Here is a 25,095-nt window from a genome sequence, read left to right as displayed (position 1 = left end):
CTTAATACAATAACGACGATAACTAACATAAGATTGATTTTAATTATTAGTTTATTAGAAACAGATTATGAAGCTTATTCTATTGAAAACTAAACTATAGTCGGCTCATAGACGTTTTTAATCACAAATATAGCTGCGGGTGTTGCACGCATGAGATGATACGGGCAATATTACGGCAATGTTTTCATTCGTCGCACTCGTGAGTGATGTGTCATCTCACGTACGCAAAATTACGCTCGATATTTACACCGTTCTGCTGTTGCCGGACGAGCGATTCAGCATCACGCAAGACGTTATACCTGTCGCTGACGGCCGCTGACCACGGGACCGTGATATGGGCACGCGCCTACCTGTCCATAGTGTTCCTCGGGGTTGTGCGGTGAGTTGTCCTTACGATGTCTCTTTCGCGTGCTGACGCGGCGGAGGAAGCTGAACGAGCGCTTCCACGGCTGACCGTTCTCCTGCTTATCAATGCTGCGCGGAAAAACATGCACCGTCACATAGGGCGCACAGAGATATATATGAAGTTTATTTGCAAAACTGCTTACGTCCATTTTGGAGAATTAGAAGAAAACGACAAAAACAATTATTTGATACATGTGGTTTATCAATTTAAATTATTTTTACAGTTCCTTGCATTCCATTGGTCAAAGCATGGATGCAAGCTGTTTTGCAACTAAAGGTGATTTATGTTGGGTCCGTTAAGCAGGATGTAAGAAAAATGGATGTAAGCATATTTGCAAATAAGCTCTTCATATACAGATAAATTAGCAGATTGATCAGGCACACGCATGTACGTGCACACATATCCCTCCAAACACACACACGCACGCACGCACGCGCGAAAGCGCACACACATGTAAGCAGCACACGATTAGAATCCTTTTGTACTGATACATATTTATGGTATATAGTTGATGAAATGCATATATGCAGTAAACTCGCGAATCACCCTTTTTACGTGATAATTCGATGAACGCCGCGAATTTTTAGTTATCCTCGTGGCCAGACAAGCTTATCATAATCACAGAATTTATTTCCGGCAAACATAATCAGTGTATTTTTAAAAGTAAACATCAGCTTCGCCAGGCAATCGGGCTTTATTTTTAACAGAACATTTCGCGGAAGCGCTTCCGCGTGGCGAGAAAATATGGCTGCTATGATGACGATGTTATGCGGACATGTCGAGCCACCTGAGGTTGGAGCCGTCCTTCAGAGAGTGAGAGCGCGAGCGGTGGCCCCCATGCTCCTCATCTGACTCGCTGGCATTGGAGCGGTGCGATGGCGTCCGGACGGTTCCGCGCAATATGCGCTTAAAGAAAGATGGTGGACGCTGCAAACAATTGAGGAGGCTTGGTATAAACGACAGACTAGTAACCAATATATCAGTGGTGCAGACGTGTACAGTACACTACAGTACACAATAACAGAACACGCATGCAAATGTTAGAACATTTATGTTGGCAAAACCCGGTCCCCTTCTAAAATAGACTATAGTGAAAGCGTTACTGAATGGTTTGCTGTGGAAGAGTATTTTGAAAATTGTTATCACCTCGGACCATTACAACAATACAATTTTTACTTCTCGCTTCTCAACAAGGGTAGGCATTATAATGTATGGCACCGTTTTCTTATTGTACAAAAACACCCGAATGAGTGGCAATAACAATTTAAATCGTTTTGTCTGTAATAAACGTGTATTATTTCTTGTTATATAAAAGCACCTCTACATATCACCATGGAAACGGTAATCACACAAGCGAATAGCATGCAGCCTCTTAGACAACGTAATCTCATAATCAATGAGCGTTAACTACAGCTTGTTCGATGCCTAATCATATATGGAAGGATTGGCAGCAAACCACTATTTCCTATACAGCAAAGCTATCTAGTATACAAGATGCTCAATATTATTAATAAAAGTTATTATGCCAAAGGTTATGAATAAAAATGAGAGATAACGATCCAAATACTAGGCGGGAGCTCGTAACAAAAAAAACAGCACGATGCTCTACTGAATCTATCCTGCAGTTCGAAGTTGCGAATAAACAACGTGTCGTTTAGCCAAACAGGGTCACGGGTCACCAGTGAAGTGACCTCGCTAGACAATATAATAGCAGCATGCGCCTACACTTGTGTGATCAATATAAGTGCCGAGGTCCTGCGGTTGCACCAATTATTATTAGCAAAAAAACAACGAAATGGAATAAATGCGCTTTAACAAATGATATGTATATATTTCTATAGAACCAATTTCCCCGCCAGCACTCTTGTTCTTTTATCAACGTCTCTTACTAAAGCTGGCCATCGTTCGCCACAATTTATACAGGTGCAAGGCAAAACACCGCAAATGAAGACTATCTACTATCTTGCAATTTATGTGCAAAAACGACTAGTGAAGCACAACGGCAACGATCACCGTGTTTACAACTACGCATTCTATCGCTGTAATAAAACACTGTAAACAGATAACGTTTTGCTAAAACGCCACGCAGTCGTCGAGTTGGTTACAAGTTACCCGACGCTACGGCGGCGTAACCTTTGGTTTGTTCCGAAACAGGGGCTATACACTAATTACTGCAGCATTCGTAACGGTGGTGATGCGATCATGCACACGAACACATTATTTAGATAATGAAGCGAAATAAACACCGATAATAACGCCACGTGATGCCTGACTCTCGCGTCATGGCGCAACGTGCACAAAACGAACAGGATAAAACTCAACAGGATCTCGTTACTGACCTCTGGAGTTTTTTCCTACAGACGAGAAATGCAAAATAAATCATATCGTTAGATCAGTAAAATCCAGACAGCCACTTTCTAAAGGACTACCAGCCTACGCTGCGCAGCATTACTTAATGACCGGACATTCCTGTCAAAAAGATGAGCACTGTTGCGCAGGGTAAGTTAGTACCAGAATCGACCCCCTATCCAAGCCTCATCCAATAAGTAGTGATCTTGCAGGCAAAAAATCACATGTTATAGTTTGAAGCAAAACAGGGCTTGGGTACGGCTGATAGTACATAGAAAGGATGCTCATTTGAAAGTATAGTTACGGCGAATACATGCGCTAGTAGTATTGGCTTCAGTTATCAAGTATAATAGAAGAAAACGAATTTCAACACAATATCTCCAACAGCTGCGTTAGTACTGGGTACAAACAATAAAATATGGAAGCAACGTGAAAATATATAACGTGTTTACAATAGACATGTGCGTTATTTTTTGCACGATTATTATTCAATAGTAAAAAATCCACATATATTTGATTTACTCTATTTATCAGGTTAGTAGCGTTGATATATAAATAAGTAGCAATAAAGGCAAGCCACGTTTTCCAACTATCTTCCATATTTTATATACTGGAAAAACTTTCACAAGAAACAGATCAACTGTTGAGAGCAATGTACATTACGCAATACAGAAATAAACACGAATTTATCATACCGCAAGAGCAATATCAGAAATCCTCCTCAAAAAATTAATAAAAGACATTCCCTTATTCATCCAGCAGAAATTAGTTGTCAGCGGCTATAAAGCCTGTGCTTAAATCTTTCCCAATTATTATCATTGCAGTCCAATAGTTCTCGATCTAATAGGATGTAAAAACAATGACGTCATTGAATGACGTGTGATGACATCATAGGTGGATGATGCCATCACAACACGATAAGGTTCTCCTGCTTAGGCTAGATGCTGCCTATAACAAACACGCATCGAACCAGACAGACCCTTTTGCTATTAGCTACCAGCATTTCTACATGGAGGCACTAGCTTCAATCACGTAGTGCCTCCATGATGGTTCTAGTATAGCACTGCACAAATTAACGTTCGTGCAAGTGTGAGTCATGCCCGGTGGAATAGCATGCAAAAGGCGCACAAGGTGCGCACGTAAAGCTACATCACAGCACGGCGACATCTTGATCGTGTCACATCGTCACGTGTTACAATGGCGTATTGAATGGGACGTAACGATTAGTAAAACAGATACGAGCACCTAAATACGTGTAGTAGGTATACACCATATATACCACATTCAGGTACCACACTCAATTCGACTGGGTCGGGTAATATCACCCTCGTCGCGACAAATACACTCGATTCGCCAAGAAGTGTAGTAAAAAAACATGCGAAATTCTCGTTAAGGCTGGTGGATAGGAATATTTTGCCAGATAGCTTTGTTACTTTGCAATTTGTTTACTTCAAATAGAGTTTCTATTATTCTATCGTTTACGCAACAAAATGGGCTATTTAGGCATTTATATATATTCCCGTGAATACGTCGTCCATGGTATTGCATTGGCAAAAACCGCCACAAGGTGCGTTTATTAAATTGGCAGCACTATTTGTATTTACACGCGGGTGAGGGGCGTGGGGTTGCTTGAAAATATACGAAGTCATCTAGGAAATCGTCAATCGTATAATCAAGGTACGTACGTGGATAGTAAGTACATTGTCAGATCACTACTATTTTGTTCCAACGAATTATTATCTGTGATGGCATATATATATATATATATGCTATTGATAATATCTATAAACCTAAACTATATAATTATATACAAGTTTTAGATTTTAAAGGAAAGAAGAGGAGCGTCACCCAGGAATCATTCAGCGATATTGCTTTTTAAAACTAAATATTGATAAAACCTGTCTTTCAAGGTACCTAAACCAGCCAACCTTAACCAAATTGAAAATATAGAGCAAGTAGGTGTTTTACATACTGGAAGAGGTATCTACTTTTAATACAAAATGCAACACAATTTGTTATCCTTCTATCGTATTAAGGATGCATGCATTGGAGGTTACTGTGTTGTATTTTTGAATCACATAAAACGTGCAATATTTAGTAATAAATTGGTTCTGGAATTATTATGCAATTTCTTTGTATATTGTTTACCATTTCAGGTCAACAATTTAAGCTGGGGGCTAAATGCAGCAGTCAAAAAGTAATCAAAGGTTTCATGCTACAGAAACACAATTACAATTGAAACGATAATTTTGCCAACAATTGATTGTTTCCAGAACCAAGATTTTATAACACTCTGTATAAATCAAAATGCACGTAGCCATGTGTTGGCGAAAACAAGCAAATAGACTAAGGGTGTCGTTAGAGAACATAACTTTCTGAACGCAGAATAAAAAAACTGGCTAAAATTGTGCGGATGAAGGATTGCACGGTGCGGTATAGGAAACCTGTCTTAAGTTGCGCAGCGCAATGTCAGGACATTGCGCAGTGTAACAGACAGGGAACTTGCAAGAATATATCCATAGTCGTCCCTCAAAAAACAAACGAAAACGACAACATCATAGGAGGGAATTATCGGAATATCGAACCAGTACGAGTGCTACGAAGACAGTGCAATATCCACGATCTGTTGCAGCATTATACATCATAGCTCTGCTCTCGCACCAGGGTGCGTTGCACGAATTGGACTCGCGGCGGCGACGATAAGCTAAGCGTCAGCCTCGGGAGATACATGAGCGAGTTTGTATGATGCTGCTCCATGTGAATGACACGACACAGTGACAGGACAGTGCAGTGGTTCACCGGCAACGGTGCGTATGTGTATATATGCGTGTGTGTAGTATATATAGATATATACAGGAAAGGCGAACCGAATGCTCTCACACGTGTACTGACCTCATGTGGGCTTTCCTGTGGGTACACAATGGATAAAAATTACTGTTAACTCTGTTGTTTTAGTATATTTAGTAAAAGTTAGCTGCCTTAGCAAAGACTGGTTGATAATAAATTACCTTTGCTGAAACACCATCTCACATGAAACACAACAATGCACAAAAATGATCAACGCAGTTGATGCCAAACACAGGCGTCTAGAAATACTCAGTCTAGGAAGGTGTCTGTCAATATTGTTTATATTGTTGTAGGAATATTATTTATGCAAATATATAAGACGATTCGGGTCACCACGGGCATTATAGGTAATATCATACGCTATTAAGTCATCACACAACAAATAATGTTTTGTAGGAGAATCACAGGGGTCTAAGTAAACATAATTGGCAAAAACTACTCAAAACCGATATACTTATGTTAAATATTGACAAAAAATGGCCGATTAAAGCACCAAACAAAATATTTAAGTGTGGAAACAATAAAAATAAAAACTTTACAGACAACGATTGAATTCAATTTATGAACGAAGAAACCAGTGTGTCAAGATGGCGTCTGTGTTTGTCATTAGAGTGACGGCATATTATAACTGCAATGCTCTGCAGAAGTAGCGGTGACACTATACACTAATGTTTTCATGAGCCTCACCTGCACTGCTCCCATGGCCGCCTTATAAGCTCTCCAGTTCTCAAGGATGACCAGACCTGCATACACTTTACCCACCGACAGCTGACCCTCTCCAAGCTCTGCAAACCACATGCAGCCATCACACTTGTGACAATATCTCACATAATAATTAAGGGATCTTAAGCAAAAGGCCGTCACAAGTACGCTCGCATGTAACGGAGCGCCCCGCGCGAGCGAGCCGCGCGCACACACCACACTGACCCACACACAGGCCACACACCTTTAAACACACAGCACACCACACACACTCACATTTCACTTATCATCTTAATCATCTCAGTCTTTCTCTATCATCTATTCATCACATCAACACACATTCACTCACACACACACACCAGCACACACACACAACACACAACTCACACACACACACACACAAGACACACACACAGCACACACACGCACCGCACACGCTGCACAGCCGGACCACACACAACACACGCCCAACCACACCACACCACACACACCACAAACACACACACACACACCACATGGCGTGCCACCGAGCACGACACACACACGCACGCACACACACACCGCAGCGCGCACACACCAACAGACACACACAAGCGCGCGCACAACGCACACAAACCACACACTCACACACACACACACATGCACGGCACGCACATAACACACATACGCACACACGCGCGCACACACACGGTATGCCGAGCACACATCGCGCACGACACACACACGGCGCAACACATAACACAGCAACTCCACCACCACACACGCATCGGCAACACACGCCGCAAGCACACACACAACGCACAGCATAACACACAATACACACGCATGACACACACATGCGCAACACGAGACGCCCAAACACACACCGAACGCATAAAATACACACAGCCCCACCAACTCACGCGCAACCCACACGCAAGCACGCACGCACACAATGCAGCGCAACGACGCGCGTACGTACGCACAATTACATCGCACGCACGCACACGCAGCCACGACACACACAACACACAACACGCGCGCGCACACACACCACAGACGCCCGCACACGCACCACACATGCACACACACGCACGCGACGCACAGCACCCTGCCCACTGCACAGCATCACACACACCACACATAATATATAGTAATATATATATTAAGAACCTATATATAATAATATATATATATATTATATAGACAGTATAGTATATAGTATTATATATATATAGTATATTGTATAGACCGTATCGTGGAATATGTTCACAATGCATTTTAGAGGGGTGACATTACCAGCGTTGTTTGGCACGAGTTTGCCCACCAGGTTGCTCTTCTTGCACTGATACGCCCACATTAATCTAATCACTTGTCTTAGCTCTTCGTCTGCTTGGTCCATCTCGTCCGCTAGAAAGGACAAGCAAGATCGTCACTATTTACTATTTTATTTATTATTTATTTTTATTATTTTATTGCTGTTGTATTATATGCAATTGTATTTTCCGTTGTATTCGTTACCATGTACAAGAAACATAGTCATGCACTCATCATTATTCGGTTATTACTAATTACCTCAATCACACTACTCGCAGGTTTTCACAAGTCATGGTGTGGTAAGGTGCATATGTGCGCAGATAGGTGCACGCACAGGCACTCACAAGTACTCACGCATGCACGCACACGTGTTATTCACATTGGACGCGAGGAGGCTAAGAGCACTTAAGCACTTCGAGGGCCGCTCACCGTTGCGCATCTTGATGCCAAGAGATTCGCGGATGAGAGCGAAAAGTGTGGTTGTAAACTGCACCGTGTTATCCTCGGCAATGGGCATGTTCATCCTGATCAACCTCTGCAGTGAGAAACAGCGAGGCGTTAAGCGTCCCATATAGAACGCTGGAGAAAAGTCGCGGAACAGTTGAACAGCAACGGTTTATCTCGGGTCAACTCGACAAGCCGGTAATTGCGCGGCTGCGTGTTATAGAAAGAGAAAAAAAAATCATGCCGGACAAGGGGGCTCAGAAAATTATACAGGAGAATAAGCAAGTTTAGTCTAGATCAGTAAGCAATGTTGTTGCTAATTTCACTAGTTACCTGCAAAACTAGACATTTTGGTGGCATTTGAACGCGAATAAAATACGAGCAAAGGTGACTCGTTCATTGTTTTACTCTTTAACTATGTTAAACTGTCAGTCACTCACTACATTCACTTATATACCTCGCAATATCTGCATAATAAACCGACGGTCACATCATTTGCTATAATCAAGGTAGCACTGTATTGAAACTAAGGTGATGACCCTCAATGATCCAGCACTCTTCTTAATCACCAAGCATTTGACCATATTGAAAATAGGGTAAATTCACGAACCGTTAGGAACTGCATTGGCCCAGGAAGAGTTTAGGCATGATATAAGCCCAGATCACTGCTTACCTTGTATGCAAGTTTATATGGGCACTTTCGTCCAAACCCAACAGGCGGCGCCATGTTTCTTAACATCTCGTACATATCTGTGTAGTGAATTCTCCCTCTGTAAACATATAAAAATTCCTCCATGTAGAGTAAGAATGCAATTTCACATAGGTAGCTGTTAATAAACAATACGCGTGGTGATTGGAGAGAATTGTATTGGTTTCAACTAACTACAAACCATGCGTTGTATGCGTCGATTGTTCGTTTGCTACAATATTAGTATTATTATTATTATTAATATTATTATTATTATTATATCTATATTTATATCTATCATAATTCTTATTCATCAAAAATGTGCATTCTCTCCGAGTAATATAAAAATTGTTGTTACTATTATTATTATTATATCTATATTTATTATTATTATTATCATTAAGATAATCAGCTGTGTTTTGCATGGCGATAGAGTAACGTCTTCCATCTAGTAAGAAAGCACAAACTTTGCAGCTGGATCGATTTCAGCCCAGCACCGGATGTATTCGTCCAGGTGATGTGGACCCAAGATGGAGGAATCTCTCGTCAAGTAGTCGAAGTTATCCATGATGACAGCCACAAATAGGTTTAACATCTGGTAAGGAATTGCGTGTAAGCTATTCAATATGTTTCCGTGCATAGCAAACGACACCTGAACGATGCCTAGCGCATAATGAATCTTCCGCTGATTAATTTGATATGATAATAAGTTTGAAAATACAATGTGACACTACGTCCTAACATTATACATTTTAATGCGCGTGCGTAGTGACGTTAATGCATATAACGTGTGCAGGTAATTTTAAATTAAAATATATCCATAACTTACTAGAAACGAACAGAAGAATATAAATGTGCAGAAATAAAAGTATGAAATCTGAGAGCCGCAGGAACCATCAGGGAGGCCTGAATCTGGGTCACAGGGGGCGCCACTTGCACACGACAGCATGATCAACTGCCAATTTTCGCCAGTCGCGCACCTGCGGAGATATGAGTATTAGTCAGTGACTTTCTTCTGTGTATTCACTAGACAGAGACCTTCCTAAATGCTCTGTAGAAACTCAATATTAGTCAGCGCAAAGCTGAAGCAAAATTTAATATACTTTTTATTTTGCGGAAAATTAAAAGAAATTAGCTAGTAAAATATATTATAGCAATACAGATATCAAAATATCAGGCTTGTGTAGGCTGTATATGTGAAGTGGGATCGCACTTAAATATCTTTAACGCCGGCAGCTAAAATAGTTAGATACATAATTAATAATGTTAGCAATAGGCGCGTTGATTGTTAGTAATTAGGTAATATCAGGAGTGAATAATAATAGATGTTATAATAATCAAAGATAATAATAATATATTATTATTATTAATAATAATTAATTATTAATTTAATTAAGTTAATATTAACTAATAATAATATTATAGATATAATAATATAATATCTATTATTATAAACTCCTGGTAATATCTAGCGTGAACGTCAGTCGCGTCATTCTCTAGTCTAACGTTAACCACATCTCGCATGGCAACAGTCGTACGTCGCGGACCTAGTTCCGCAGAGGAAACACATAATATGTGTAACAGCTCGCATACCTGAACAAGAGAAGCAGTCCGCTGAGAAATAGTTGAAAATTGTTGTGGCGGTTAATCGCAGAGTCAGGGTCAAGCTTTATGTTCCCGAACACCTAGGCACACGCACACGCATGTTAGCAAGTTAGTTACGCATAGACACTGAGCTAGCAGCATAACTAGCAGCGCGTCGAGATTCTACGTGGGGATAGTGAGAGGGTTATATTTGTGGTTATGTTTAGGTTATTAGTTGGGGTTAACTTTAGAATTCAACTGCTCTGTCGTTGCAGATACCAGCTGAGCAGAAACAGGCATGCGTGGATGTACGGGCAATGCAATGCACAACAATCTCGCTAGCCCGCTCCGTGGTTTTCCGCCTTCGTTTCCTACATGTGGCGCGTATGCATTATATTTAGGTAACACCCCACCGACAAAACACTGGCGCATACATTCAACCGCCTAGTAAACATCAGTGACTAAACAAGACGTAAACACGGTATCGTGCCGACTATGGAAGCTGCGTGAGGTTGCCACCAGGCGTCGCGTCACGACTGTTCCAGGTGACCAGGTGATCATGTAACGCACCTGCATGCCGATGACAGCGTAGATGAAGAACAGCATTCCGATGAGAAGACACACGTACGGCAGCGCCTACGGGATATAAGAAACTTAATTAGCACTCTTATGCGCAGCGTTGGTATCATTCAAGTTTAAGAGCATGATTATTAATCCAGAACACACCAAACCTCGAGTGACATATCGACATCATCTTAATTGTCGATAAAACCTCGATAGAGATGGAAACCTGGTATCAAGAAATTGAACGAATAGTTGTTTTTGCAGTTAGATTCTAGGGGTCCGTTGTCATTACAAAATTAGTCTTAACATTAGTCTCAACATTACGATGTTTCTGAAAACGGGCCCCAGTATTTTGGTGTATGTGATGAAAGAATCGGGTTGCCTTCTCTTTGTTGCTTTCGGGTCTATATTGTTGTCAATTATTTTCTCAATTATAGCTTCACTTATAAGTCGACACAAAAACCACAACACACGGAAACTTATTAGCTTCCTAGCAAATAGAAAAGAAATCAATAGAAGTGAAGTGACTTTACCTTGAATGATTGTATGAAGGTCCAGAGCAAAATTCGGATCGTGTAACCTTGCCTTAACAACTTGATGAGGCGAGCGGCTCGAAATAACCGCAAGAAGCCAATGTTGATGAAATTGTTCTGCCAATACATACATAAAGTCATAGTAAACTGACCTCCGAGGGCGAGATATCATTGCTATCTTAGCCACACCAATAAACGGCGGTGTGAGCAAGCGAGTGCACAAAACGGCTTTCACTACTTGATATGTGCATAATGTTTAAAGTGCTATACATCAAGAGCTAATAATACCTTAGCTTTTAGCTTTTAGATAATATTATTAGCTCTTGTATACATGTATATCAGGAGTAGATAATAGGGAATTCCCTATTATCTACTCCTGATGTATATGTATGACTACTACTCGTATACACGTGCACGCCCATATGCTTCTATTCATGCCAATGTCGGCGCGTGTTTAAGGCTCCCTGTGACCTGATAACAGTAGACGTCGATGTGTCCTCTACAGATACCTCCTCCTATGTGCGTCTCTCACACAGCACCGCAGATATTATTTCGAGTCTATTGATTATTCAATTGATGACAAAGAAGCACTCCAGATATTCGGAAGGCGTTATATTTGATCAGGGGCAACTCGCCGTGATTCTTTAAGCATTAAAACAGGGATACGTTTGGTGGCCTTTATATTGCTCACATTTTTCACGCGGAGCCATCTAGCAGGCATGTACAAGAGCATACGGTAGTACAGAAGCATATACACAGTCCTATGTGCGCCTAACACGTAATAGTCTGTTCGAACTCTATCATATCTATGGCTAATATAGACTATTTATATTGTGATATATAGGTAACGCTTTTTTCTTTTTACAATTTTGATTCATATAAAAATTTGGCCCAAGAATGCAACGAGTAGTTCGTTATGAAACACGCGGTGAAACAGCTAGACATGTATAGAAATACGTGAGAAGTTAGAGCGTTGTATATAGAAACACACACAAACACACGCACGTGTACAAAGCAGAGTCAGTATACAGACGGGTATAGACGGCAGAAGCACATGTTAGAATAACACCTACAGAATATACAATACGTACGACTAGACGCAAAACGCATAGGTTGATAGCAACGATGCACCTAGACCATGTGAGTCATACGCAAGTAAATCATTGCGGCTACATCAGTATAAACTACGTATAAGCATGAACATCATTTTCTTCCCGTATGTGCTTCTTAAGTAGACCCACCCGCCAATCATGGTTTCGTTTGTGATTAGTACGACTACAATAACATTTATCAAACACTTCGTATGCGCATGTATATACACACACACGCACGCACGCACGCACACGCACACCCGCATGCACGCACGTACGCACACACACACACACACACACACATATATATATATATATATATATATATATATATATACGTAGACATCAGCGTTTAGATGAGGTCAATACACGTGAAATAAGACGCGAAGGGGCTGCTCATTGACGTATAAGCTCTATATCTAAGATGCATTTACATCGTAACAGATCTAGAGGGGGAAGCAGCGAGGTCGGCTGATCCCAGTAAAGCCATTGCTGAAGCTCTAAGCTGCGCGTAGCACTAAGAGCAATTATCTGTTTTCTCTACAGCCTGCATGCGGACAGGTGCGCTCTCGCTAACACAGACACAGCTACGGCTCTATGTAGATATAAATATATATATGCATCGGTTGGTAGGGTATAACTCTAGCTGTTTACGATGCGGGAGCGTTCACGCATACAGCCCGTTACAAGCATTTCCTCGAGATAACCTGTTCTATATGAGCAACATTGGCGGCAGAATAAACCAACGTTCCATCGGACTGATTCACTTTAGTTACTGACCGTGTATAGAGTAGATTTCACGTCTATCTATGCCTTTGCGTTGTGAAATTGTTCTTATTTTCGGGACAGCTAAAAGTATTGATAACACTGTTGCAATTGCGACGGTAAGGTTTGACGACTGTACGAACGACCTACACGGACAAAGACAGCAAACATTCTTTTTCTTAGCTAATGAGTATATATACATATTTAATGAGGGATTCCAGTCCAGCTCAAACGATAGCAGAGTGGCATCGTGACAATAAACAGGACAGTTAGCCATGTAGAGAACGCTACAACGGGCTGACCTGCACAATTTTGGAGTGCGCTTGAACAAAGAATAACAGGCTAGAGAGACGTGCACAGAGGAAACGCATGCAACACACACGCGCGTACGCACGCTCGCACTTTCTCACGTTAAAGAGAGAGGAGTACATACAGATGGCCTCAGCTAGAAAGGAGACGTGTAACCAGGCAGACAACTTATAGACGGCGCTTCGGGGATACCTGGCAGTTGACAGTTACCTTAGTATCAACAAATTCGCCAGTCGAACTTTAGGGAAATACCCTAGAAACTGCATTATGGCATTAAAAGACCTACGATCACGCGACAGTGGGTGCTCGAAGATACGTCCTTTCTATAAGAAGTCTGAGCATGAAGTCATTTTTTTCGAGAGAATATCTGCTACACCGAAAAGCAAGGCGCATCGCGTTAGCGCTACTAAACACGAATGGGCGAAGTTTTAGCCGAGAAAGTCTGTAACAACAAAAGGTTATTTGGCGCGTGTGGGCTAGCGGCAGCACCCCTGCACAGGCAATAGCAGGATCTTTTTAAGCCACAATGCACTTACCAAGGCATGTGCACAAATCCGAAAGTGATACGCACTACCTGTGACTCGGTTATCACTACATCGGCAATACTCCCGACCACTATGACGAAATCGAAGATGTTCCATGAATCTCTGTAGTAGTTCTAGAAACAGACACACCAGAGTGAACAGCAATGCAAAAGCCACCAGCAGCTACCTCCCGGCGAATAACTATAGGTGGGCGCATACACGTGCAGTCCTTTTTGTCCCCTGGTGACGCATGCGTCAGCGCCCCCGTGCGATGACATCACGCTCGCGTTACACACACGTCACTGTTCGATCATGTGACGCAACAATGATCGACACGTACGAGAGGCACGTGTGACTAGCAAATAAACTCGACGGGGAGAGCAATGTCATCGCCAGTGGCCCTGACCCACAAGCAGAACAAAGGGGGAAACTAAAGGAACACGCAGCCAGTAGGTTTAAGCACAGCAGGCAGACGGCAGCTTGTAGATGGCGACATCTTCCAGCACAACAGTCGTGGGGTTTACCTTTCTGGCAGGGTCCTCGAAATGATCTAGGACTGCATCTACAATACTGCCAATTACAGTGAAGAAGTCAAACGAATTCCACAAATCCTTAAAGTAGTTCTATAGTTTAGGAAACAACAACAAGAACCACGTTACGCAAGCAGTTGGTTACCCTGCATTACCCCGTCCCCCGATTCTGAGGTTACACGACAGAAACATCAGACATCAATGGAGGACGTACCAGGAGCAATGCACGGTAGTCGTTTCACGCAAAGGGCACAAGTAAATACACAAGCCTTACGAACAAAGAACGTTTAATTAATTTCGATCTAGACACAACTCTCTCACAATAGGATAACGAAAATTTCGTTATCATAGAATGAGATTTAACAGTTATTTTATCACTATTCTCTCATATCACCATTACTCGAAAAAAATCTAGATCGGTCAGTTCCGACTACATACAAACCGCGGGCTATGCGCTGACCAACGATTGCAATCGAACACAAGAAGGTGAGCTATAGAGAAATTACGATATTCGTACATCTGCGTCTCCTGTGAAAGGTTTCATAGTCTTTTAAATGCATTGCAGTTCACACATGTTTCATCCTACCAGAATCTTTGAGTTGGCTCTAAGAGTGAATTTATATCTATCATAATTCTTATTCATCAAAAATGTGCATTCTCTCCGAGTAATATAAAAATTGTTGTTACTATTATTATTATTATTACCACCATTGTTATTATGTACACTCTATGGATTTTTGCGCAAGCTGATTGCCAGTTGACAAAGATGCGGGGACCGTTGCCATGCTTACGGTACAGGCCGTGGCCTTATGGCCTGTGGTATTTTTTTGGGTCTGGCCAATGTTTGGCAACATTTTAATTGTCGAAAACTTATTATATGGCAGGAATAATATGTGCTCTTACAAGCTGCATTTTCCAACTTTCACAGGAGACGCTTGATCGACAAGTAATGAGTTAAACATTACATTTTACAACGTTTACTTGTATTTTGAAAAATGTCGCTAAATGTACTTTGCCTATGTATCGTCAAGTATATAAATTATACGCTATTATAAGAACAAAAAGGGCGCAGTTAAAATCTTTATTCGTCGATATATATTCTTCTAACATAACTATGCTCAAATGCACAAAAAATTGGAGCTATAGAACGGGCTAATTTCTGTTATGCATTATATTCCATTTAACAGTAGGCTACAGACGTTTATAGTACGCACGTAAACCCATTAAGTAGCTTCATTAACACATAAATCCATCTAATAGTTTCGCTATCCTTGACGATAAGCAGACAGAATGCATTATCATTGCAAATGTTGTCTAAACTCTGTTATAAATGGTTATAACACATGCGGCCGTTCGCAGCATGCACAGGTACCACACCAAACTACACGTTACTACAGCAGCCAGGCAAACTCAAGCCCCAAACATGGCCGACAGTCGGCCAATAATATTTTTATTATATACCTTTTAATAAACCCATTCCAAAATAGCAAACGTAATAGGAAGAGGCGTGTGAGGCAACTATAGTGAGAATACTTAACAAGGCAATCACATATAACAGGGTTGTGAGTTTGGGTACACCTAGGTGCGCAAAGCTTGCGTTGAAAAACGGTAAGTTCTGCAACAGAAGTCAAAATGACGTTGACGCCATGCTAGGAAATAACCCCCTTAAACAGATGATCTGAGGTATATAATAGGAATATTATTTGATCTGCTTCAGTGTGGAGCTGTACTGGTCTAGCTTCAAAGAAAATCATAACGATAGCAATTATTCATCCGGATGGTTCAGCATGTGTGACAGTCAACTATAGGAATATATACTTTATATGACGAGGTGGAAGACGGTTCCTACGGGAAACAATAGTAGCGACTCGAAGAAACGGAGTATGTAGATATGCTCACACAGGTGGTCGCGTTGTAAGCACTGGCGTTGCGACAACATATATATATAACGAATAAAAGTAAAGTAAAATGATAGCTGAGACCAGACACAGCCCAACACTGTCCCCATTCAGACTGTGCAGCACCTTATCTGTCTGGAAAATCTATAACTAACCTGATCTATCTGGAAAACCACAACGGAACAGTTTACATGTTCTTTGTACATTACAGAGAAGCAACTCGGTTCCTCTACAAATTTACCTATATCCAATCACACGGCCGTTTGAAATTGAATCCAAGTGCCTGGCTCACTTGGAATCCAATCGTGATTGAACATGCTCGTTGATATGAAGAATCTCAAATATACATGTAGTTAAATTAATGTTACATTTATGTTTGTCTAATATGATATAATTATGTTATATATGTATATATATATATATATATATAATATATATATATATATGTGTGTGTGTGTGTGTGTGTGTGTGTGTGTGTGTGTGTGTGTGTGTGTGTGTGTGTGTGTGTGTGTGTGCGTGTGTGCGCGCGTGCGCGCGTGTGTGATATACGTTGGGTTTCTTAGAATCTACTACTTTCGGCTACAAGTTGTATCACGCGAATTTTGAATGTGTATTAGCAATGCTTTTTATTATTCATTACCGTTCACACACAATTTCTAATAACGATTATGATGATGTGTTAATATTTCAAAATCACCTACAACAAAACAACAACAACTACTACTACTCGTGTTTGTAAGTGTAGCTATGCTACACACGAATTTACGTATTGTGCAAACTGCTAAGTGTTGCCTAGCTTACTGAGTATGTTCGTTCATGGCAGATTCGATAAAGATCCATCATGCTATCACGCGTGCATATATTATCTTACTGAGTGAGTTAGTGAGAAGACTGAGACAGACGGTTACTTGACAGAGTAAAGGTGCGTGCACATGTGCTGAATGGGTGCACGCAGGCTGATTCACTGCAGCGCGACATGAACGTACGAAGTCAACCATTGAATTTAGAAACAGGAGGTCTGAAAGGAATGCCGCCCTGCTGAGAGAATCCGATATGCCCACCCACTTCTTGCAACAGACGTTCTTCTATGGAGGCTGCCGAGCAGAAACATCAGCATGGCCAGTTGCAGCGAGATCCTTCGGTAAGTTTGCGAAATAATTTATGAACTCGATTTTGTCTTCCCTCTGTTCAGCCTTATACTATAGCGTCTGGACGCATATGAAATTTGCCTTTCAGACCTCCTGTCCAGATAACGAGAAGGTCTAACCTTGGGTCCGTAAGCTGTGAGCTTCAAAACGCATTCGATGGAGAAAAGGATCGTGAAAGCCATGTTGGCGTAGTGTAAAACTGTCAGTATTATCAGGGGAGTATCTTCATCAAGCGGCTGTTTGTAGAGGGCACCAGTGGATGCAAATCAATAGCAAGAAAAAAAGCAAACAAGAGAGAAAATTAACATAAACATAAATAATGTGCTAACAAGAACCGACTATGGGACAGCAAAGCAACTGGCACATTACGGCTAAAAACGCCATACATTTAAAAAATGGCCGCCAACGAGGGCATCGCTCCCTCGATCACGAATTAGAATCCAAAATGATTCTTTCTGTCGCATCATGCAGTTTATTAGTCGGAAGCAGGCAAATTTGCGACGATGCTGGTTCAGTGAGCCAGTTGCTTAGCCATGGCCAAGTCTCCGTCCCAGTCCCACACATCAAGACTCTCGAGGAAAACAGACTAGAGCGCCAGCCTGACAAGAGTGGCAGACAGTTCACAGCCTACAAAATATCGTCACACATACACCAACCTACATTTCGTGGGCCCAGGACGGAGTTTGACTGATGCGAGCTGGTCGCTAAAGAGAGCGCGAAATCGTGTTTGCTCGTTGCGTACTGAATAACGATTTACGTAGAATTTCTACATTGCGATAATTATTTGACATAGCTCATATCGATTAGAGCGACCAGCTTCCAACAGGATGTGGCTTACACACTAGTGCAAGGAGCTGAAACGGGAGTGACACGTCCCGCAGAAGAGGTTAATGACAACACCATGGGTCACCACTGCACTGTGCTCATTCATACACAGCCGGCCAATAACTAGCAACAGCAGAACGCAGTGACACCTACCGACAGGGGCACGCCAACACCCCACGTGGTATCTGCGCAGTATACGGCACAAATCGACGACTTTTCAGCAACTTTTATTCAAAGGCTCGTTAAATAGTGGCACTAGCGTTGAGACCACTGCAGAAATGGAAATGGAAATAGACAACTGGGCCGTTGGTAGCCAGCAAGCGGAAGCTCAGCGATCCTGCACCAACGATCTTTGTTCGCACATGCCCAGTTGGACGTCCCCTGCGGTTCTGCTGCTGCGTATGGTCATTGGCAGAATGAGATTGGGGAGTCACGAGGGTGCTTAAACCTCTGCCAGACGTCGCCATTAGCGAAGCGAGGTACAATCATCCTCACTACAGCACAGCGCAGCGATCCGCGGCGTTTCGTCCTCTCTCTCGCAGGCAGGTACTCTTACCCTCACTCCAAACGCTATCATCTTCAGTATACACTCCACCGTAAACAGTGAGGTGAAGGTTATATTCAAAAATCGCAGCACATCCTTGTATGTGCCATTGCTCTCCTTGTCTGACTGCTGTTTGGCAAGGAAAATGAAAAGAAAGAAAGAAAACAAGGCGCCGGTTTAAATACATTGTCACACGGGTGGTTGCATGGATTGCTTGAGGTTTACGTGGCGTTGCATTGTAAAACAATAATGGGTCAAATATAACAAGTATTCCTACGATGCTACTTGCCAATTACACACTGAATGCGAAAACCGGAGGGTTTAATTCTTTCCCCAATAGGCGTTTTTATATTGTTTGCCCTCGGAAAACGGTTAGACGGATTAAACTTCATGTACAACCCAACCATTACTAATTCAAACCATTACAGGTATAATAATTTTAATCAACTAACAATAAAACACTATTGAATAACCCTCATTCGTAGTATTATCGGAACAAATTAATTGTAATTTATGGGCCTTTAAGGGTATTACGAGTTTCGTTCTAATCGTCTTCCAAGTAAGCTTTCTCTCAACGCAACATCCATGCATATCAACCCTGAGACAATTACTATGCAGCGGCAACACTTGGCATGTTGCCAAGTCCATGAGAAATACCAATATTGTACCCGGGCGTGAACAATTAATGCATTCTCATGTTTGTCAACATGCAATACCTTTGGTGTCTTTAGTTATATTTTGAAATAATTTTGAATAGTGATTGACCGAAACAAGATTCTCCAAAATAATTTCGTTGACTATGTAAAACGCTTTTCTGTGTAAGTTAACTTCGATCGAGCGGTCACAAAATGCACGCTGTGAATAATCTCAAAAATTTGTTAAAAAAGAAAATAATCGTCTAGAGGTTTTCAATGGAAATCATTGAAATTAAATTGCGGCGGTGGTGAGTAAGTCATTGTTTTTGGTAAGCGCTTCCCTGCCCGTATCTCCACAGATTCGGGTGTCCAATAGGAGCGCTGTGACAGTTCAAAGTAAGCCACGCCATCACAAACACGCCCGAATAGAGCTTCCCGATATCGTGTCGTGACCTCGTTTGTCACCAGATTCTCTGTAGTGACTAACATACATCAATTGAAGGTGTACTACTATCACGAAAATTAGCCATACCGGTGGAATCATATCGCATTGGGAATTATCGAATCATATTGTGCACTAGATCACGTTGACAGGTACCAACCTACCAAGCTCGTGAGCGTGTTCGCGTACACGTCGGTAGCCGACAAGACTCATCGAGAAGCACTATTTGCACGTTTCCGCGGAATTCGCATCCACGTAGAGCATTCATGACAGTTTGTGTTAGATTAGCTATGTTGCGGAGCACGAGCAACACTCTCATGATGAACACATTCTGAAAGACCATAGTGCGAAAATATCATGCGTCCACGGTGTACGCGATTATCTGCGTATCCTAGGTGCGATGGACGCGCGTTCTATATGAAACGGACAACGCACATGTGCAGTAGATCTGCGGCATCACTGGCATGTTATCCACCTCGAACGGAGGTGCGATACGGAAATATGAGTGACAGTCGCAGTGACTGGGCGACGCGCAGTTCGGGGTGACAGTGACAGCAACTCTGCTACACGCCGATCGGGTGATAGGGACAGATACTCTGTTATAATTGGATTCTGGCCTGACACGTCAGTCATATGACAATAACGAATCTAATTGCGGATATTTAAGTGAGGATGGAAATTCAATGACCCATTTTTCTCCAAAACGGTTTTCCCCGTTTCGACATGTAACACTTGTGGACATGTGCGTCTTTCAGTATGTGTTTCGCCATTGAATATTGCTTTTGCTCACGATAGTAAGATGATATAACTACCGAAATAGAATCCTCATTAGAACCTCCGGAAACTATTTACATACGTAAACATTTAACATACTTAACTATAACAGATGACAATTGACATTACAATACCGAATCTAAGCCAGAAATATCTCATTGCTGTGCACTTATAGTGGTTTGATTTTCTTTCATCTACATCGAGTCATGATGTGCCGATAGTAATAGAATGCCGAACGCCTGATAATCGAATGAATAGCCCATCTTAGATTTCGCATAAGATGTCAGCCAGTTTGAGTATTAATTGTGGTTTAATTGCATTTTTGGGTATTAATTGAGCACCCTGCCAATCCTACAGCACCGTTCGCACAGCGTTAAAATCTAGAAAAACATACAAATAATTTCGAAGCTAAAAAACATTGTAAGCATATTATATAGACCATGCAATGAAATACCGCAGGACTTAGAAACTAAGCTACCCTTTTTACGTACGAATAAGATTGCCAAACGTGAATATCGTTGTGAAATGAACTCAAATGTAAACAACTCTATCTCGACATAATATTGTAATGAAAATAACGCCAGAATGATATCTCGTAAATAAATGCAAGAAAACGCAAATGTAATGTCGTTCGTACACCGAACTATCGGTGATGGACACACCCTGCACATCCACAGAGCAGGCTTACACTCGTTTTATTTCCTCGCCAAACTACAATATTCGCATACACTCGACGTAATTAACTTTATCCGTTATCGTAGCGACAGTGACCAGATAAACAGGCGGGCTGTCGGGCCGGTATCAGCACGGACTAATCCCAAGCCGCCAGGAACACACTCGGCCCCTGGCAACCCCCGCATGGCGAGCAGAGCGACGCGCGCGCCACCTGCCTACCTTCATCATCAGCACTATGGTGTTGAGCGAGATCATCACCATGATGAACCACTCGAAGCCGCGCGACACGACTAGTTTCCAGATGCGGTATCGCAGTGAGTCCTGGTCCTCTGGCATATAGCGCGCTAGAGGGCGCGCGTTGATAGCGAAGTCAATGCACTGTTTCTGTAACGGATGGACGCGTCATTGAGGCGAAGCGCGCACGCGGGCCAACGCCAGATTAATTATTCTAATTAGCTATTTTAATCACAGTTAATTTTACATCATATTTACTTTAAAAGCTCTATATTTTCAATAACCGTAAATCATATACCGCGACAATACCAAATATATAAAATCCGTTTATACGAAGCCTTCAAATACGATTGAGAAGTAAAGTTAGATGGTCCATGGATATCGTTATGCTGCGTCAATATTTCGCATAAGCTTAACATGTTTTACTGGTTTTCCTTGAAGATAATGCATGCACTCGCCGCAAATACGTAAACCGATTACGCATAGTGACTTAAACGCCGGGGGAAGACGACAACACGTCTTTTCTGAAAACTATCAAACAACCAATTTAGATAGAAATGTCAAGTTTGAACAAGCGTACATTGTTGCCGAGGATTACGTAACCGGGTCACGAATCCCGGAGACAGCACAACCGCGTGGCCTCGAGCAGCAAACCTGATTCTTATCCAGCTCCCCGTCCAATAACTCCTTTTCTCCCTCCTCCTGGAAGGTGATGATGATCAAGGCAACGAAGATGTTCACAAAGAAGAAAGGAAACACGATGAAGAAGACGATGTAGAAGAAGGCCATCTCCATGCGGTAGTTTGGCTGCGGGCCTTCGTCCGTCCTCGTCGCGTCCATCGAGTTCTGCAGTACTCTGCGTGCGCAAATCATTGACACATCAAAGTCACCGTTAATTTTATTAATTATAATATTATATAATTATATAATTATTAATTATAAAGTCACAGTTTGCGTTTATTGAAGTTTGGCTTCAATAAACGCGATACAACCATTCCCAATCGTCGCGGAACAATTCCTGATTACACAGCTTCATCAAATATATATTTACGGCCACGACAACAATGTTCGTGAGGCCATGGTACGTCAGAGAAGGCACACGAAGCGTAATTGTTTGATACATGGTATTAATTGGTAATTGTTTGAGACAATTACGTTCGCAAAACCATAGCGGCGACTCTGTCCAATGCAGACTAATATTAGAACCATTCGATGTCCAGCGACAACCCAATCTCAACATTAGTCTACATCGTATACTCGGATATGTACGCTCGCATGGTTTGAACGCTGATTTCTAATGATGTCGTGTTTGTTGTTCTGTTACAGCACTGCTGTGGCAACGAGTGAGGAGAGGGCGCGCGGTGGCGGGCCGCCTACTTTGGCCATCCTTCGCCGGTCTGCACCACGAACAGCGTGAGCATGGAGTGGAACACGTCGTCATAGTGGAAATCCTGCCGCTTCCACTCGCGCTTCTCGACTCTCGGCGGCTGCTTTTCGTCGGTGAACTCGAAATATTCCCCTCTGAAAGGCACGCGGCGACGCATTAAGGATTTGAACTCAATACGATGAAAGGTGCGTGTGTAGAAATGCAGTTAAGACGGAATAGAAACCGCCATCATGTAGTGTTGACGTTGTTCGATCCAGATTCAATTCGGTCTGTCTAATGCTGTTGTTCTAAATTTCCCAGCAAAATGTGCCACCTTTGATCAAACAAATCTAATAGCTGCTTTACATACGAATTTGCGGGGGAAATCGGTTCCTAACCGCCGAGGCAAAACATCTTCTCAACAGGAATGTGTATGTTCAGGAAATAAATAAATAGAATATGAAGTTACCGATTCTTACTATTGGCGACCCATTGCAAACCTTTTTTTGCACTGGCACTGTACAATAAATTTATAAAGTCCTGTAATTGGAGGATAAAAATAGAGCCAGCCCACTCCCGCCGCATACGCTATGCTATGACCGGTAGGAACGTGTACTAACTATCATATAGAGCGAACGATTTGAGTTACATTTCTATAAATTCTAGCTATTATAGACATGATGACTTAGCCTTAATCTCTGTGAATTTTGAGTCTATAGAAGCGCGATTAGTCTAATTAATTAGCAAATATGCACGCGCGGCTATGACCGGTGAAACGAAACGTCACGAATTCTATTTTTATCCTTCAAAAATGGAAAAGTGGGCGGGGTCTATTTTTATCCTCCAATCACAGGTCGGAGCAATTCCTCTGTTTAGACGCATGTCATGCGATAATGTGATGTATTTATCTAAATTATCGCTACCATGCTCGCAGCTAATGAGATACCTAACGGCGCTTTCTACCACATCGGTGATAACGCCCTCTAACACATTAATGTTAAAATACTGGCGCCATCTACCGTACAGATGTTATTTATGGCGCCATCTACCGCATCTATCTCGGGCTCTCTGCCACATCCCTGTTAATTCATGACGCGCTCTAAAGCAATGATGGCACTTACTGGCACTCCTCCTTAAGCAGCTTGGACGCGTCTGTGCAGAACCAGAACTTTCCGTTAAAGAGCTGCACAGCGATGACGGAGAAGATGAAGTGAAAGAGCACGTACACGATGAATATGTTGAGCACGTTCTTCAGCGAGTTGATGACGCAGTCGAACACAGCCTGTAGAGCGTGACGGAGAAATGCGCGATGAGTGTGTGACGGCGGCTGGCAGGCAGGCCGGACAGGACGCAGGCGAAACGCGGCGGGCGCGTCTTCATTCACAGAAAAACGCGTCATTCACAAGATGTATATTTTCCCGCTAGATGGTAGCACCAGTCCATATGCGCGCGCAAACTCCACGTCAGATGGCACTCTCGCTCTGGCTCATTTACTATCTTGAGTTGTACGAAGGGGGCGCTGCATGCAGCTTGATACGCGCGTTGGGACGGTAATCGACACATATCTTTCTTAACATAACAGTTTTAAAGATCAGCTCATGTCTTATCGGCGCATCTATAGTGCACTTAGGCTCCCCCCGAACTCGCCTAGACACAATGCCTCACGCGAGCGGATAGCAGCCTTCACAATGTACAAAAGGTCTTTGTGTGCGGTGCAATTTTCGCCAGTACTGTCATAAACTATTACGCGTTTTGGCCCAAATAACAGGCGTCAACATGGCGGACGCACATCCACATGCACGCACGCATCTACACCGGCCCACACCACACACACCCACTCTCTCTCTCTCTCTCACACACACACACACACACACACACACACACACACACACACACACACACGACGACGCGACACACGCACG

General features: G+C 42.3%; 1 protein-coding gene across 1 annotated transcript in view; it reads right to left on the bottom strand.

The window, feature by feature from the left end:
* Positions 1-172: 172 nt before the first annotated feature.
* The window catches only part of LOC106808072 (voltage-dependent calcium channel type A subunit alpha-1-like), a 26,955-nt gene continuing 2,032 nt past the window's right edge, over positions 173-25,095 (bottom strand). The window contains exons 4-20 of the mRNA XM_014810669.1: positions 24,295-24,455; positions 23,185-23,328; positions 22,462-22,663; positions 21,793-21,957; positions 19,060-19,176; positions 14,153-14,236; positions 11,414-11,530; positions 10,887-10,952; positions 10,326-10,417; positions 9,562-9,712; positions 9,200-9,327; positions 8,718-8,814; positions 8,030-8,135; positions 7,583-7,693; positions 6,290-6,387; positions 1,194-1,333; positions 173-474 (exon numbers count right to left, since the gene is read on the bottom strand). Of these exons, the coding sequence (XP_014666155.1) occupies positions 294-474; positions 1,194-1,333; positions 6,290-6,387; positions 7,583-7,693; positions 8,030-8,135; positions 8,718-8,814; positions 9,200-9,327; positions 9,562-9,712; positions 10,326-10,417; positions 10,887-10,952; positions 11,414-11,530; positions 14,153-14,236; positions 19,060-19,176; positions 21,793-21,957; positions 22,462-22,663; positions 23,185-23,328; positions 24,295-24,455 (2,160 nt within the window). The 3' untranslated portion in view covers positions 173-293. The remainder of the gene's footprint in view (positions 475-1,193; positions 1,334-6,289; positions 6,388-7,582; positions 7,694-8,029; positions 8,136-8,717; positions 8,815-9,199; positions 9,328-9,561; positions 9,713-10,325; positions 10,418-10,886; positions 10,953-11,413; positions 11,531-14,152; positions 14,237-19,059; positions 19,177-21,792; positions 21,958-22,461; positions 22,664-23,184; positions 23,329-24,294; positions 24,456-25,095) is intronic.

Source organism: Priapulus caudatus, unplaced genomic scaffold (assembly GCF_000485595.1).
Source record: "Priapulus caudatus unplaced genomic scaffold, Priapulus_caudatus-5.0.1 Scaffold1, whole genome shotgun sequence".
Classification (NCBI taxonomy): Eukaryota; Metazoa; Priapulida; class Priapulimorpha; order Priapulimorphida; family Priapulidae; genus Priapulus; species Priapulus caudatus.
The sequence above is the reverse complement of the archived record's forward strand: the minus strand, read 5'-3'. Positions and strand labels throughout refer to the sequence as shown.